At 35.2% G+C, this 13,587-nt stretch overlaps 3 protein-coding genes across 6 annotated transcripts; all 3 read left to right on the top strand.

The window, feature by feature from the left end:
• The first annotated feature begins 88 nt into the window (after window positions 1-88).
• LOC109594278 (uncharacterized) lies at window positions 89-3,203 on the top strand. 3 transcript variants are annotated; one of them, XM_049966864.1, is made up of 2 exons: window positions 89-103; window positions 1,360-3,203. In XM_049966864.1, the coding sequence occupies exon 2, from the start codon at window positions 1,371-1,373 to the stop codon at window positions 2,679-2,681; it is 1,311 nt and encodes a 436-aa protein (XP_049822821.1). In that variant the 5' UTR covers window positions 89-103; window positions 1,360-1,370; the 3' UTR covers window positions 2,682-3,203. The 3 variants fall into 3 exon arrangements, with proteins under 3 accessions (XP_049822821.1, XP_019865043.2, XP_049822820.1); XM_020009484.2 differs by lacking the exon at window positions 89-103 and adding an exon at window positions 850-1,002; XM_049966863.1 differs by lacking the exon at window positions 89-103 and adding an exon at window positions 1,044-1,254.
• A 791-nt stretch (window positions 3,204-3,994) lies between these two features.
• LOC109594316 (eukaryotic initiation factor 4A-I) lies at window positions 3,995-7,675 on the top strand. Of its 2 annotated transcripts, XR_002191205.2 has the most exons (5): window positions 3,995-4,149; window positions 4,691-5,442; window positions 5,628-5,970; window positions 6,320-6,525; window positions 7,590-7,675. XR_002191205.2 is itself a non-coding variant. In XM_020009526.2 (4 exons), the coding sequence occupies exons 1-4, from the start codon at window positions 4,130-4,132 to the stop codon at window positions 6,462-6,464; spliced, it is 1,260 nt and encodes a 419-aa protein (XP_019865085.1). In that variant the 5' UTR covers window positions 3,995-4,129; the 3' UTR covers window positions 6,465-7,675. The 2 variants fall into 2 exon arrangements, 1 of the variants encoding a protein (XP_019865085.1); XM_020009526.2 differs by having other exon boundaries at window positions 6,320-7,675.
• A 1,271-nt stretch (window positions 7,676-8,946) lies between these two features.
• Window positions 8,947-12,829, top strand: LOC109594323 (profilin). Its single transcript, XM_020009536.2, has 4 exons — window positions 8,947-9,222; window positions 12,049-12,220; window positions 12,492-12,591; window positions 12,663-12,829. Exons 1-3 carry the CDS (start codon window positions 9,112-9,114, stop codon window positions 12,587-12,589), a joined length of 381 nt encoding a protein of 126 aa, XP_019865095.1. The 5' UTR covers window positions 8,947-9,111; the 3' UTR covers window positions 12,590-12,591; window positions 12,663-12,829.
• Window positions 12,830-13,587: the final 758 nt, after the last annotated feature.

Below are 13,587 nucleotides of genomic sequence, written 5' to 3' on the forward strand. Positions count from 1 at the left end.
TGTACTTTAATTTCATTTAATCTATTCTATTAAATTTATACATGTTATAATTTATAATTTCTTACCTTTCAACTCAGTTTCTGCAGCAATATCAAAAAATAAGGTACTTTCAAACACTGTAGAATTTCCAGACATCATAAAAATATATATTTTGAAAACTATTAGCATAATTTCGTTGTAATATGTAAATTCTTCAAAACATCCTAGAAATAAAATATTTACAAAAGATTACTTCAGTTCAGACGTATTATAAGTTACCTGTGTGGAAGATTTTGAGCTAATCTTCGAACTTTATTGATTTTAAATGTGCTTTTCGGACCCTTAAACTTAATGACCGGATCAGGAATTATACTATATATTTAAATAATTCATAACAGTTCCATAACATTGTATATTTGTACGATTTAATTGAAAAATAATATTTTTTTCTAATTTATTTTATTTAAGAGGAGCTTTAATATTTTTATGTTACTGTTATCGCATCGAGAAATGACTCGGACTATATCTATTATTTAGTTAGTATTAATGAAAAATACGTCTTTGTTGCTTGTTTAATTACGTCACATGCATATTGTAAAATTTGTAGTTTTCATAAGTGAATTAGGTAGAAAATTTTCCTTTGATGTTGAATGCATTTTTATAATCTACTAATGAAATGAAATCTCTGCGTGTTGTCCATTCATTAATTTGTTTATTATAAATCTGCTTAAGCAGAACTTATGCTTATTATCAGTTGTTGATACAGTAATTAATTAAAAAGTAGTTAGTGGAGACAACAAGTTAAATATAGCGATATCTACCACACAACAGAAAAAACTCTACGAGTAAATATTTAACTTCTTATATTGATAATTCAAACAATTCAATATAACAGTGCGTCAATCAGAGTCACAAGTGAAGAGTATAATTAAAGATCTCAAAAAATGGTTTTTACAGAACAAACTAATGATATCCAAATTGGCTATTACAATGCATATTCTAGTTCTTATTCCGGACTTCACAGTAAGTGTTATTTTTGATTTTTCGAACATAAGATAAGACTCAAGGCAACTTTTTAATTGCTTAATCTTTATCAAAATTATTAGTAAACATTTTAATAACCAAATTGTAGTTTTACATTTGTAATTTTAAATTTGCCGGAATTTCGCAAGGGTGTCATCTATATTAAACTGTAAGAATTATTGGATAAAAATCATTTAATGTGCCTAATTAAACGTGCACATATAAAATGCATGAGAAAAACGTAAATCACAGGTGATAATCACACTAATTCGTTCACATGACATTTTTGAGTCGTGTGCTTTTCATTATAAAGCATTAACAAATCGCAGTTTTAAGGTTATATTGTTGTTGTTTCAGAAAAGCGCAAAATGCACGGAGTCAAAAGAGTCATTGTCTTCTGCTTAATGACGGTTATCATGCCTACAATTCTTATCACAACACCGCTCTACTTGAGACACAGTGTCTTTGCTGATGTGATTTATAAGGTGGCAGAATCTGATGTTCTACCAATTGAGGATGGGATTTCTTCGGTGTTTTGTCAGAGTCATTCTCTTAAAATGAATTCATCATTTAATGCTTTCCAAATAAAAGGAGTGCCGCAATTAAGCAAGAAAAGAAAGCACATTAGATTGAAGAAATCAATGACTTTGCCCGATGATACCTTGGAATATTGGGGGTTTTACTTATTGTCTGGTGCATTGGTGAAACTAAAAGTGTGTTCCAGATATAGCGGATCACGACTACTGGTAGTGAAGGGGGATAAAAATCTCAGAACTTGTGGATTATTAGAACATAACTTGAAAAAAACTGGGGCAAAGTATGATGCTGATTTCAGAAGAGTTAAAGTTACATTTGAGAATGCAGCTGAGGTCATAGGACTTGTTGATGATAATTCAACTGACAGAAATACTGCAGCTGAAGATTTAACCATTGAAAAGACTGATTATATCAAAAGAAGAGTGGAGAAAAGCAGAAAACGTCTACTTGTACAAAATACCACGACAAAAAATCAAAATTCACACAATAAACGACATGTCCATAAAAAATTGGAACACAATAAACAAATAAAGAATTTACAGTCAATACTTGAGACAGACAGTGATATAATACCTGAAAGGAAGATCAAAAAACGAGCAATTGGCCCTTTTGATGCACATATTGCTCATGGAGGCAATGCTTTTAACATAACTAATGTGGAAGATGAAGAAAACAGTGTTTCAAGTTTTGAAACTGATTTGTGGGCTTGTTATACTGGACAAATACTTTTGGCAGAAGGTTTTCCACACAGTAATCAATGTGATGGTGTTGATTATTTACAAAAGGGACATCACATGATCACAACTCATGAAGTTGCATCAGATGGTTACTACTATTACATCTTTTATTCTGATAATGATCTGACTTCTAATAGCATACATGCTATTTTTGACATATACAAGCCAACATACCAATATGCAAATTCGTCTTCCAAAGAATGTGTAAATCAAACAGAATGCAAATTTGACTTGAGTTTTATGTCAGATGAAAAAATAATTGTTGAAGTTACCACAAGAGATGGAATAGAACATGAGACTGATGATATAACATTGTTGACAAGTACTTGTCATCCTAGGATGGCTGTATACATGTTGTTTCCAATATCAGTTTTGTTTTTGATATTGGGTTGTGCCTTTTTGTAATATTATGATGTGATATTAATGGGTTTGTTGGGTTGTCCAATAAATGCTGTATAGAACAATTTATTTAAGACTGGCTGTTTTGTTTTTTATCAGTATACAGGGTGAATTATACTAGAATTTAGTAAATTAAGTTTTTAAATAATGAAAAATTTTGTATTGCAAATTGTTTTGTTTTTTTTTTTTTTAATTTACATCCTGTATATTTAGACAGTGTATAAATGGATATTTATTTATGTATATTACATAGTTGTTATGTATTTTATGTCAAGATTGTTGTTAATGTGTAATTTTTTATAATACGATTGTACTTATTGTATTAATTTAAAGAAATTTGTGCAATACCTATAAATAATTTTTCGACTTATTATTTTAAATAATAACGTTTGTACTAATATTTTTTGTAGAATAGAGATAAAAAGATATTTTTATATATCACATACGTTATATGTAACTAAATAAGTTGTTTTATTTATATATATGTATTTTTTTTTGTTGCGTTATAAAATAAAACATTTTATTATACTTATTTGTATTTTTAATCTTTTCCTTTCTATAATATATGCCTATTACATTAAAAAACTAAATTGTTATTAGTTGTAATTACCCATTTTTTTCTTGCAAATTTGATATTAATGTTAAAGAGAAAAGATTTATGATAACATTTAAAAGTAAAGCTAAAATATTTAATTATTGTTGTTTTTATACACTCATATGTAACAATTATCAAAACTATATTTATTATGGTTCAAATACTGTACAGTACATACATTATACAAAATAGAAAAAGTAAAACATACATACAAATGTTTTCATTTTTTCAATTGCTTTTTTTTTTTGACATCACAAGAGAAATTAAGATATATATTAATACTCATTTACAAAATTATAAAAACCATAACACAAGTAAATAATAATATTACTATAGATTATTAATGTTTAAAATGAAAAATAATACTTTGTTTGATTAGTCAGCAATTGATAAAATAGTCCGGATTAGGAAATATTGTATGAACCGGATAAAATATATTATCTCAAAAATTTTTAGTGTTTTGCTGCCTCAATAAAAAATTGTTATGTCAAAAAATTGAAGTTAATCAAAATTCCAGTGTCAAACCTACAGTACACCCGAAATCCACTATTTCAAACCTTGGCGCGAAAATTGACAGAGTACCCCTACTTCCGGAGAGGACCCGACCAGCCATGTTAATCCGCCATATAAATAATCACCATTTTCAAACGTAATCAGCATAGTCACCAGACCATTCATTGTTACCTGTTGTACAGTTCAACAAAGCTCACTGTCAGAACTTTTGATATTTGCATGCAACATTTCAGTTTGTAAACAAGCATCCAGAGGTTATTTCATTTGAAGTTTACCTCGCGTAGGAATATAACACCTTGCAGCCGACATTAGCAGTCTTTTCCGTTTAGCAAACGCGGAGTGAATCATGTCCGTACCCAGTACAAGGTAAGTTTTGTTTTTTTATATGAAATTAGTGTGTGTTTTTACCTAAATTCTGAAAGGGAAGATGTCAGTGTTCATGCTACTTTGAATTTGTTCTAAATCAACCCTGGTGTGTGTGTACTTTAACAAAAAATCGAGTGGTTTATCGGCGAGAAGTCGCACAATTTCTTTGCCAACATGGCGCGTGGAATTCGGGGTATTAAATTTAGATTTACTGTGCTTTTCCGGGCGTATTCGACCGGCCGCATAAGAGGAAAACGCCGCGTTGCATTTATAAATAGATATACACGTTAAGTTTTAAATGGGTATGCCATAAAATGGCAATTTTCATCGGGACGTATTCATGAAGTTTCCACGTGAATTTCGCACGTTACATTATATAATATTTAAAGTTGTGGGGAATTTGTTGCAGTGCCAGTTGTGTTTACACAACGAATCCGACCAGTGGTCGATTTAAAGCAATTATTCGTTGAAAACTAAAAGCATATGTCAAAAATTAAATATCTACATTTGAAGGTTATCATGAGAAACTTTGTTATTTTAGGAATGAAGAGTGGGAAAAAAATGGCCCGGCTTCAGACATCGACTCAAAACCCTACGAGGGCACAGTTCGAATGGACCCTGATGGTGTCATTGACTCGAACTGGGAAGAAGTTGTGGACAACTTTGATGACATGAGCTTAAAAGAAGAATTATTGAGAGGTATCTACGCTTATGGTTTCGAGAAGCCCTCTGCTATTCAGCAAAGAGCCATCATTCCATGCATCAAGGGTCACGATGTGATTGCCCAGGCACAGTCAGGTACTGGCAAAACTGCAACCTTCTCTATCTCAATCTTGCAACAAATCGACACCAATCTCCGCGAGTGTCAAGCCTTGATTTTGGCCCCAACCAGAGAATTGGCCCAACAAATCCAGAAGGTCGTAATCGCCCTCGGTGATTTCATGTCAGCCCAGTGCCATGCTTGCATCGGTGGTACCAATGTTAGAGAGGACATGCGAAAATTGGAAACTGGCGTCCATGTGGTCGTTGGCACTCCCGGCAGAGTGTTCGACATGATTACGAGACACGCCCTCCGCACCACCCACATCAAAATGTTTGTTCTGGATGAAGCCGATGAGATGTTGTCTCGAGGTTTCAAGGAACAGATCCACGATGTGTTCAGAACCCTTAACTCAGAAGTGCAGGTTATTTTGTTGTCTGCCACAATGCCACAAGATGTCATGGAAGTGACTCAATCATTCATGAGAAATCCAATTAAGATTTTGGTCAAAAAGGAGGAACTCACCCTTGAAGGTAAATAAATGTCCAATTCTCAAGTTGAACATAAAATAGTAAATATAATAAGCTAAGAATGTATTAGTTTATATTAATATTGAGTGGTATTTAAATTTTATTTTAAATTTTATAAATAATCAAAAGAAATCATTTAAATCATTTGTGTAATATTTGTCACATATTTATAATATTTTGTGTTTCAGGTATCAAACAATTCTATGTGTTTGTGGAAAAAGAAGAGTGGAAATTGGAAACTTTGTGCGATTTGTACGACACTCTCTCCATCACCCAGGCCGTTATTTTCTGTAACACGCGCCGCAAGGTCGACTGGCTCACCGAGAACATGCACAAGCGGGACTTTACTGTTTCGGCGATGCACGGAGATATGGAACAAAGGGAGCGTGACGTGATCATGAGGCAATTCAGGACCGGATCGTCCCGTGTCCTCATCACCACAGATTTGTTGGCCAGAGGTATCGACGTCCAGCAGGTTTCGTTAGTTATTAATTATGACTTGCCATCCAACCGGGAGAATTATATTCATAGGTAAGAAATAAATTATGTCGGATGATGATGATGATGATCAGCAATCATTAATTAATTAGATGTGATAATCATATCTAGGTCATTTTTCTTTATCTCAACTTGTCGAAATTTATCTGTTGTTAAGTAAAGTCGTCCTTATAAGTTGAGTATTTTTAATTTGTAACAGTCTAATTGCTTGATTTATGATTATTATTGAGGAGAAGTGCGCATTGTATATGATGATATTTTACCACCAAGATCTCTGAAGATCCTGAAGACAATTTACAAGTCTGAGTAGCAGTGTTGTAAATTTATATTTGTACATGTGTAAAATTGATCGATTATTTAACGAGTCTTGTTTTCTGTTTAGGATTGGACGTGGCGGTCGATTCGGTCGTAAAGGTGTAGCAATAAACTTCGTGACGGATGATGACAAGCGCGCGCTAAGTGACATTGAACATTTTTATAACACAAAGATCGAGGAAATGCCTATGAATGTTGCCGACCTGATCTAATAGAGCGTGGTGGGTGCGTGTGAGCCGGACGCTTCGAAGGCGTTCTCGACCTAGAGTTGGTGTGAGTATTAAGAGTGCCACTGGTCTCCTATCGGTGTCTTCTAAATGCGAATTCTGTGCGCCCATTAAGTTACTTTAGGTTGGCGCCGCGTGAGTGTGTCGACTCACAATACGTTATCCAAAACAGCAAACAAATTTAACCATAAACTATTCTGTGTGTATTTTATATATAAATATTTATCATTTTTTTTTTTTTACCATAATTTTGATTCGGTTGGTTAACCCTCATTAATTAATATCTGTATTTACGGCATAGATTTAGTTGTGTATCCAATATTGTAGTTAGTGATATTTATAATTCAGGAGGCGTGTTACTGTTTGGAGGGCCGGAGCGGGCTCCAGGAAGGCCGGCCCTTTCTTTGGGGCCCCTTACGGCCGCCGCGAAATGCCTCCCACCAGTACGTTCGTCTCTACAGGGGTTTAGTTGGATTCTGGAAAGGTTATTATATTTATAAGAGGTCTCGAAGGAAATTCCTCACTCCCTCTCCACCTATTTTTATTTACTACTTTTTTGACTTTTTTGACTTTTGTATATTTAAATATTAACTAATAAAAAGTGGTAAATTATAATATTGACGGCTTTTTCTTTTATATAAAGTCTACTAGTGTGTGTGTGCGTCTATTATTTGAAGTAGAAGTTGAAGCAACAAGGCTATTGTAAAGACTGAAACGTTTATTCCTCCCGTCACTACAAATTTTCACACCTCTCCAAGAACCCAAACCCTGTATTGAGAACTGAGGTGATTCATACACATTACACCACCAGTCACTTGCTGCGGAAACATTGTATGTTGAGATGTTCAGATGTTCAGACGTCACCTTGTCGTTCTTTGATATGTGGGGGTTCAGTTGGAAAGGTCAATTTAGAACAATTAGTTTTAGTTTAATTTTGTTTTTCTCCGACTCGGAAGTTAAATGAATAATTTTAGATTTATATTATTATTTTTATAATAAAATGATGAAATAACGAAAAATGAAAAAGTTGTTTACGGTGTAATGTATATGACCCACTATATATGAGCTGCATTGTCGGATTTTAGTTTGACTTTGTTATTAATTTTCCAGGCAGCATCATACAATTACAATCAACTATCAGCAAATCTGTGGGCACCATAAAAATGATGGAAATAAAGATCTTTATTCCATTTTAATTATTGTTGAGTGGTTTTCGTTCTCTCGATCCTATTTTCCATTTTTCCATAATCCTTGACACTGTATCATTATTTTATAATTTGATCTTCCTCACACGCAATAACTTTGCAACTTGTAGCATTTAGAACTATCTATCTTTGAGCAGTTTGATTTACAAAAGAGTTTGGCTTAAGATATTGACATGTGAGCGAGAGCTCTGGAGTGCTCAATCGATCTTGTTGATCTCACAAGCCAAATTTTAAATATTAGATAATTTTAAATTTTGTACAGTTACGAAAATAATTGAGTATTATAATTTAGTTTTTAAAAAATAAGTTAAATTGTAATTATTTTTGTTAAATAAATGTTTTTCAATATTTGATATCTTTATTTTTTGAGATCGAGTTTGTTTTCTATTTAGTCAGTCGGTTGTTAACGTTTTGCTACAAGTGATCCAGGTGAGTTTTTAAAATGATCTTTCGAGTATAAATTTAACTGTTCAATTGGAATACGTTGAAATTTTCTGGAACGATGATTAATTCCGAATTTGGTGTGATGAGTCATGCCTGGTCATTTTAAAATTTTATTACGAAGAGAAATATTTAATTATTTTTTACGAAACAGTTGAATAGTAATAGTACACGAAGTGAATCATGATTTGAAAATTCTACGAGGATGAATAATAATAATAATTGGCATAAAGAGTGCGCATAGAAACAGGTACGTACATATAATGATAATCATTTATTACTAATTCGATAGTTAATTTGTGATTATTAGGTTTCTCTCGTCACAAAAATATAATGTTTCAAATACTTGTAAAAAGTAATAAAAGATGGAATGTTATGGAATTTTCTAGATGTAATCAAATTAATATGATGTTTATTAGTTTATAATGTGTATGTGTGTTTATGGAAGAATAGTTAATACGTGATAAATTGTATATTAATGGATATTTCTGTGTTGTTGTTCTTAGTTTGTAATAGTACTAAATCTGTTTATTAATGTAAATAAATGAAATTAATGTATATAGTATATTATTATTGTTTACATGAATATATTAAAGTTGAATAAAGTGTAAAGATAAATTGAAATGTTAGATAAACGTGATAAGATGTCAAGGATGACTTTTGAAAAGTCATCATTTCGGTCATCGTAGCCGTGCAATTGAAAGGCGAAAAAAAAGACAAATGAAACAAATCAAATTTGAAATTGTTCTAAATCTCCCGCGTTACATAGTGTCATCGATGCGCGTCACGTTGGCACCGGTCGGTTTGAATGCGCATAGTCAGTTGTCAGCGAACGGCTTCCGCTACTGAAATCCTGCCAGACCAGTATTCGGCATCAGTTCAGCTGTGGCTGTGCGGCAATAACTTGAAATCGCTGCCCTCAAGTGGTTCAGGCTCCGTGTGTGAGTGCATTTTTAATTAATTTTTCACAAGACCATTTTGCAAACATGAGCTGGCAGGATTACGTTGACAAACAGCTCTTGGCCACCCGATGTGTGACCAAAGCGGCCATCGCGGGCCACGACGGAAATGTATGGGCCAAATCGGAAAACTTTGATGTAAGTGCCATTCGATATTATCACTTTGTTCGATTTATTGTGTGGCTGTCCTGTTGTGTGGGTGTTTGAGTGTCGCCTGGCGTCGCACTTTTCGCACTTTTTGCCAAAAGTTGCAACAAAAGACGAGTTGGGCTTGGTCACTTTTAGCGACGTTCCGCCGCCGGTTTCCAATTGGACAAAGTCCAAGTGGTTGTTTTTGGTCGGGAGGAAAGGGAATGTTGTACGTTTTGTGGGCGAAACGGCGTATTTTGCCGGTTTGCAACAAGATTTCGTGGAATCTGCCGGCACAAAAACAAGATGGCGACCGGCCTAGCGACGTGTAGCAATTATCAGTAGCGATCGCGATTTTGTCAATAAAAATTTATAGGTGCCAAGCCAACCGCGTCCGTCTTATCACGTTTGATCGCGGAACGCATATTGACATGCCGAAAATGACATGTTTGCTGTTGAAAAGTGACTTATCAACGACGGACGGACGGACGATTAGTCATCAGAGTTTGAGTCAATAAGATTTTGGAGGTAGTCGCCGCCTCCTTTGTTCGCACCGAACCAGTTCTCGAATTCGGTACGGTACGGTACGGTGGAAGGCAAGAGTCGTTGCAACGTCGCACACGCCTCATCGTCGGCAGCTTCAGCCGCCCCCGACCGACGCATATGAATGAACAACCGAAACGTCAATGGACAAAAGGGGGGTTGTTGAACGGTTACTACATGTACAGTCTGAAGGGTAGTTCGGAGTATTGATCCGGGAACGGTTTTCTCTCGACGGGGGAGACTGCGTCGGTTTCCCTGTCGCTCGCGCTGTTCAATGAACGGAAAACCGATGACGGCCTTCACCTTCGCGACCGATTCCATTCGCTTTTTTATTCTAATCTTGTCTATGGTTTTTCGGGAAACGGAAATCAAACTGACATGTTCGATGTGTGATGTACAGGGTGTCGTGTATTTCTTTAATCTTTTGTTCTGATCTGTCAAAATTTGTTCAGAGCCTTGACAGTTTAAAGTTGATTTTATTTTAATTTAAGTAACTTTTTTTTAATAATAGAAATAAGAAAAGAAATTTATTTCTTTTTAATTAATTGAATTGAATAATTGGTATTTGTTTTGTGACGGTAATTAAATATTGTCTTATTTGAATCAGAAAGATTACTGTTGTCACTTTTTCTTTCTCGAGTTTAAAACTATTAGTTTAATTTATTTGAGCTTAATATTGGTAAAGTTAATTTAACAAATGTGTTGAAAAGAAATGAATGATGAATGGCATAAATATTTTTTCATTCTACAATGGAAAGGGAAGTTTAACATGAGTGAGACAGATATTCTGTCTATGACAGGATTGTTTAATCATTCGCAAATGTTTAAAATAGTTGTGTTAGTAACGTAATGTTTATTGCATTGTAGGAATATTTTGGACAAATGTTATTTTAGCACATTTTTCTCAAATTGGATAAGTTAAAGGCGCCTTCCGTAATCGGTATGTTAATCCGACGCCCACATCATCCAGAAATTCGTGGTGATAGGCACTTTTAGGAAGTATCTGCCGACAAAACAAACACATAACAAATGGACGACACGTTTGTTATGTCTATATTCGTCTATTTGTATATTGGAAGTATTGCAACTATTCGTTACACAATTTTCGGTTTTATTTTTAGGTTTTACGTCGGCTAATGTGCCAATTTCACTCTAGTTGAAATATTTGTTTTTTTGCACTCTTTTTCACTCATCTAATCGAAATTTGGAACATTCCTCTTAAACTTTGGTTAATTAATTAATTTGAGCACAGCAGAATGAATAAAGTCGATGTTGTAGATGCGTACGTCTCTCGGCCCTTTAATGAGGCTGGAGAGGATGTAAACTGGTTAGTTCACTCACACTCACATTGATTTAATTTATTATAAATAAACGCCTCACTTTTGTTAACGATACGCTGCGGAACGTATTTGTAAATAAACATAAACACACAGACATTGTGGCGTTGGTCGTTGGTTGTTGTTTTCGAAGTGTTATCGCCAGACTGGAGACGGTTCACTTGCGATAATGAAACTGGGCCCCCACCTTAATGTTTCCTCTCTGTCTTTTGAACAAAACCTTTGAACAAGGAAGCAAATTATTAAGGAGTTGCAGTAACTAACGGTTGTTTAAAAATGTTATTGCTCGGGGTTTATCCTGCTGAAGAGTCGGAGCCATTGTTTCAAACCGTGTTAACGTTACCGGTTTTACAGCAGGACTTTTGCACGTGGTTTACATACGAGTGCAGCTCTCTTTCTGTGTCTGCGTTCCAGATGTGTGATTTATTTTAATGCCTTAAATATATTCAGACAATTAATTACTTTTAATCTGATTTGAAAATGAGGCTTCGTATTTCACATCGGCATCGAACCAATAGGTCAGTCGAATTGGGTGACCTTTTGGCTTCGCACGATGTGAGTGCGCCTTCCATTTCTATTCTACGTTTCCAATTCCGGGGAGCGGTGGCGGTGGCGGTGGCTGATCAATGGGACTGACGTTGGAATTGTGAGGCGGTTGTCAAACAGAAAGTGAGAATGCAGACCATGAATTCAAGGTCGTCGACGAGGCCTGCTTGGCATTGTTTAAACAAACGACCGACACATTGGGAAAGTGTCTCGTCCGAGAGATTATCTGAAAATGTGATGGCAATGCAAATTTGCCTAATATGGGTGTGGACCTTGAGTCGCGTAGGTCTGTATTTGGGAAATTGTGTTGGTGCTTTCCAAAAAGGGAAGGGTGCTTGTGTGGCTGATGTGGCTGAATGTGTCGAGTGTTGTCATCAGAGGTATGACCGTTGGTTCCATTGCGTTGCAGGTTTCAAAAGAAGAGCTGGCAAAAATCGTGCAAGGCTTCGAGAAGCAAGACATCCTCACCTCCTCTGGCGTGACGTTAGCCGGAAACAGATACATCTACCTTTCTGGCACAGACCGCGTCATTCGCGCCAAATTAGGCAAAGTCGGCGTCCACTGCATGAAAACGGGACAAGGTTTGTACAGCACCGCTCTTCTCTCTTTATCCTTATCACGGTGGTGACGTGAACGAGGCAGAGATAACTCATTGTTTCCAATTTTATTAACATTCATCCTGAGTCACGGACACATTGGTGACTCATTGGAGGAATTTTAATGAGGCGCAGCCATTGTCCAAGCTGGTGTCTCTTATCTTAACCCATTGTAACTGCCAATTTCCGCGTCACGCACTTTTCCGAGGATATTGAGATGTGATGCATCGTCTGAAATGTGTTGGTTCTGTTGCAGCTGTCGTAGTATCTCTGTACGAAGACCCGATCCAACCTCAACAAGCGGCGTCAGTAGTGGAGAAGTTAGGAGATTACTTAATTGGCTGCGGATACTAGAGGTAACAACCACCCATCCGCGGATCAAAGTGACCATGCGAATTAACACTTGTCGTTGTTTGGTTTGTTGCAGGTAGTGTGGGGCGCTGCGTGACCCAAAAATCGCCGCGCAGCGACAAAAATATTACTATAAAGTTGTATTTTTTTTCATTAATTGTAACAGCGAAACAGCAATGTGTATATTATCGAATGCATCATCATTAATATGTATAATTAACATAAAGTTTTTTGAGTAAAATACATCCAAGTTTTATTAGACGTTGTTCAACATTCATGTTCTGAATCATCGTTGCGTACATTACTTACCATCAATCAAATCGGTTCCTCTCCTGGAACCCATTTTTAGACTGTGGTCTCAATTTTTTTTGTTTTGTTTTTAGAAATCTAGGATATTTTAAGTTTAGGATGTGTGTCTTCGGATTTGCGGTGTTTTAAACGCTGTGCGTCTCAAATCGCAGGATCCACGTCTGTATTTTTTTATTTGATTTTCGTGTCTAGCTTACTATACTTATACCATTGCTATCTCTTATAAAACAAACAAACTATTTGATACTGAAACAATTACGTTAGGGTTTTTTAATAAAAAATCTCTAGTCCCACAAATACTTTTCTTTTCTCTCCTTTTCTGTCCCTCGAGATGCCAAAATAAAGCACAACAGCTTCTCTCGACTTTCTTTCACTTCGGTTGCTTAATGTGAGAACAAGAGCAATGATTGGTGTGTACTAGTCTGTCAAAAGAAACCGCACTAGTTTTTGTCAAACACACTTTCGAAAATTTGTGATATAGAATCGCCAGTATTGTGTACTTCCTACGTTCAAGCGACAGTTGCACCAATCAAAATTGACTTGGCAACAGTTTTTGTTGTCCGCTGGCTGTAATATTGTTGTAACGCGTTTTAAAAATGCTCAGAATTGTCTCTATTAATAATAATAATAATAATAATAATAACAATAAAGTGACATATTTTACCTCTTTAATTTTTAAACAAGTAAATAGT

This window comes from Aethina tumida, chromosome 4 (assembly GCF_024364675.1).
Source record: "Aethina tumida isolate Nest 87 chromosome 4, icAetTumi1.1, whole genome shotgun sequence".
NCBI classification, from domain to species: Eukaryota; Metazoa; Arthropoda; class Insecta; order Coleoptera; family Nitidulidae; genus Aethina; species Aethina tumida.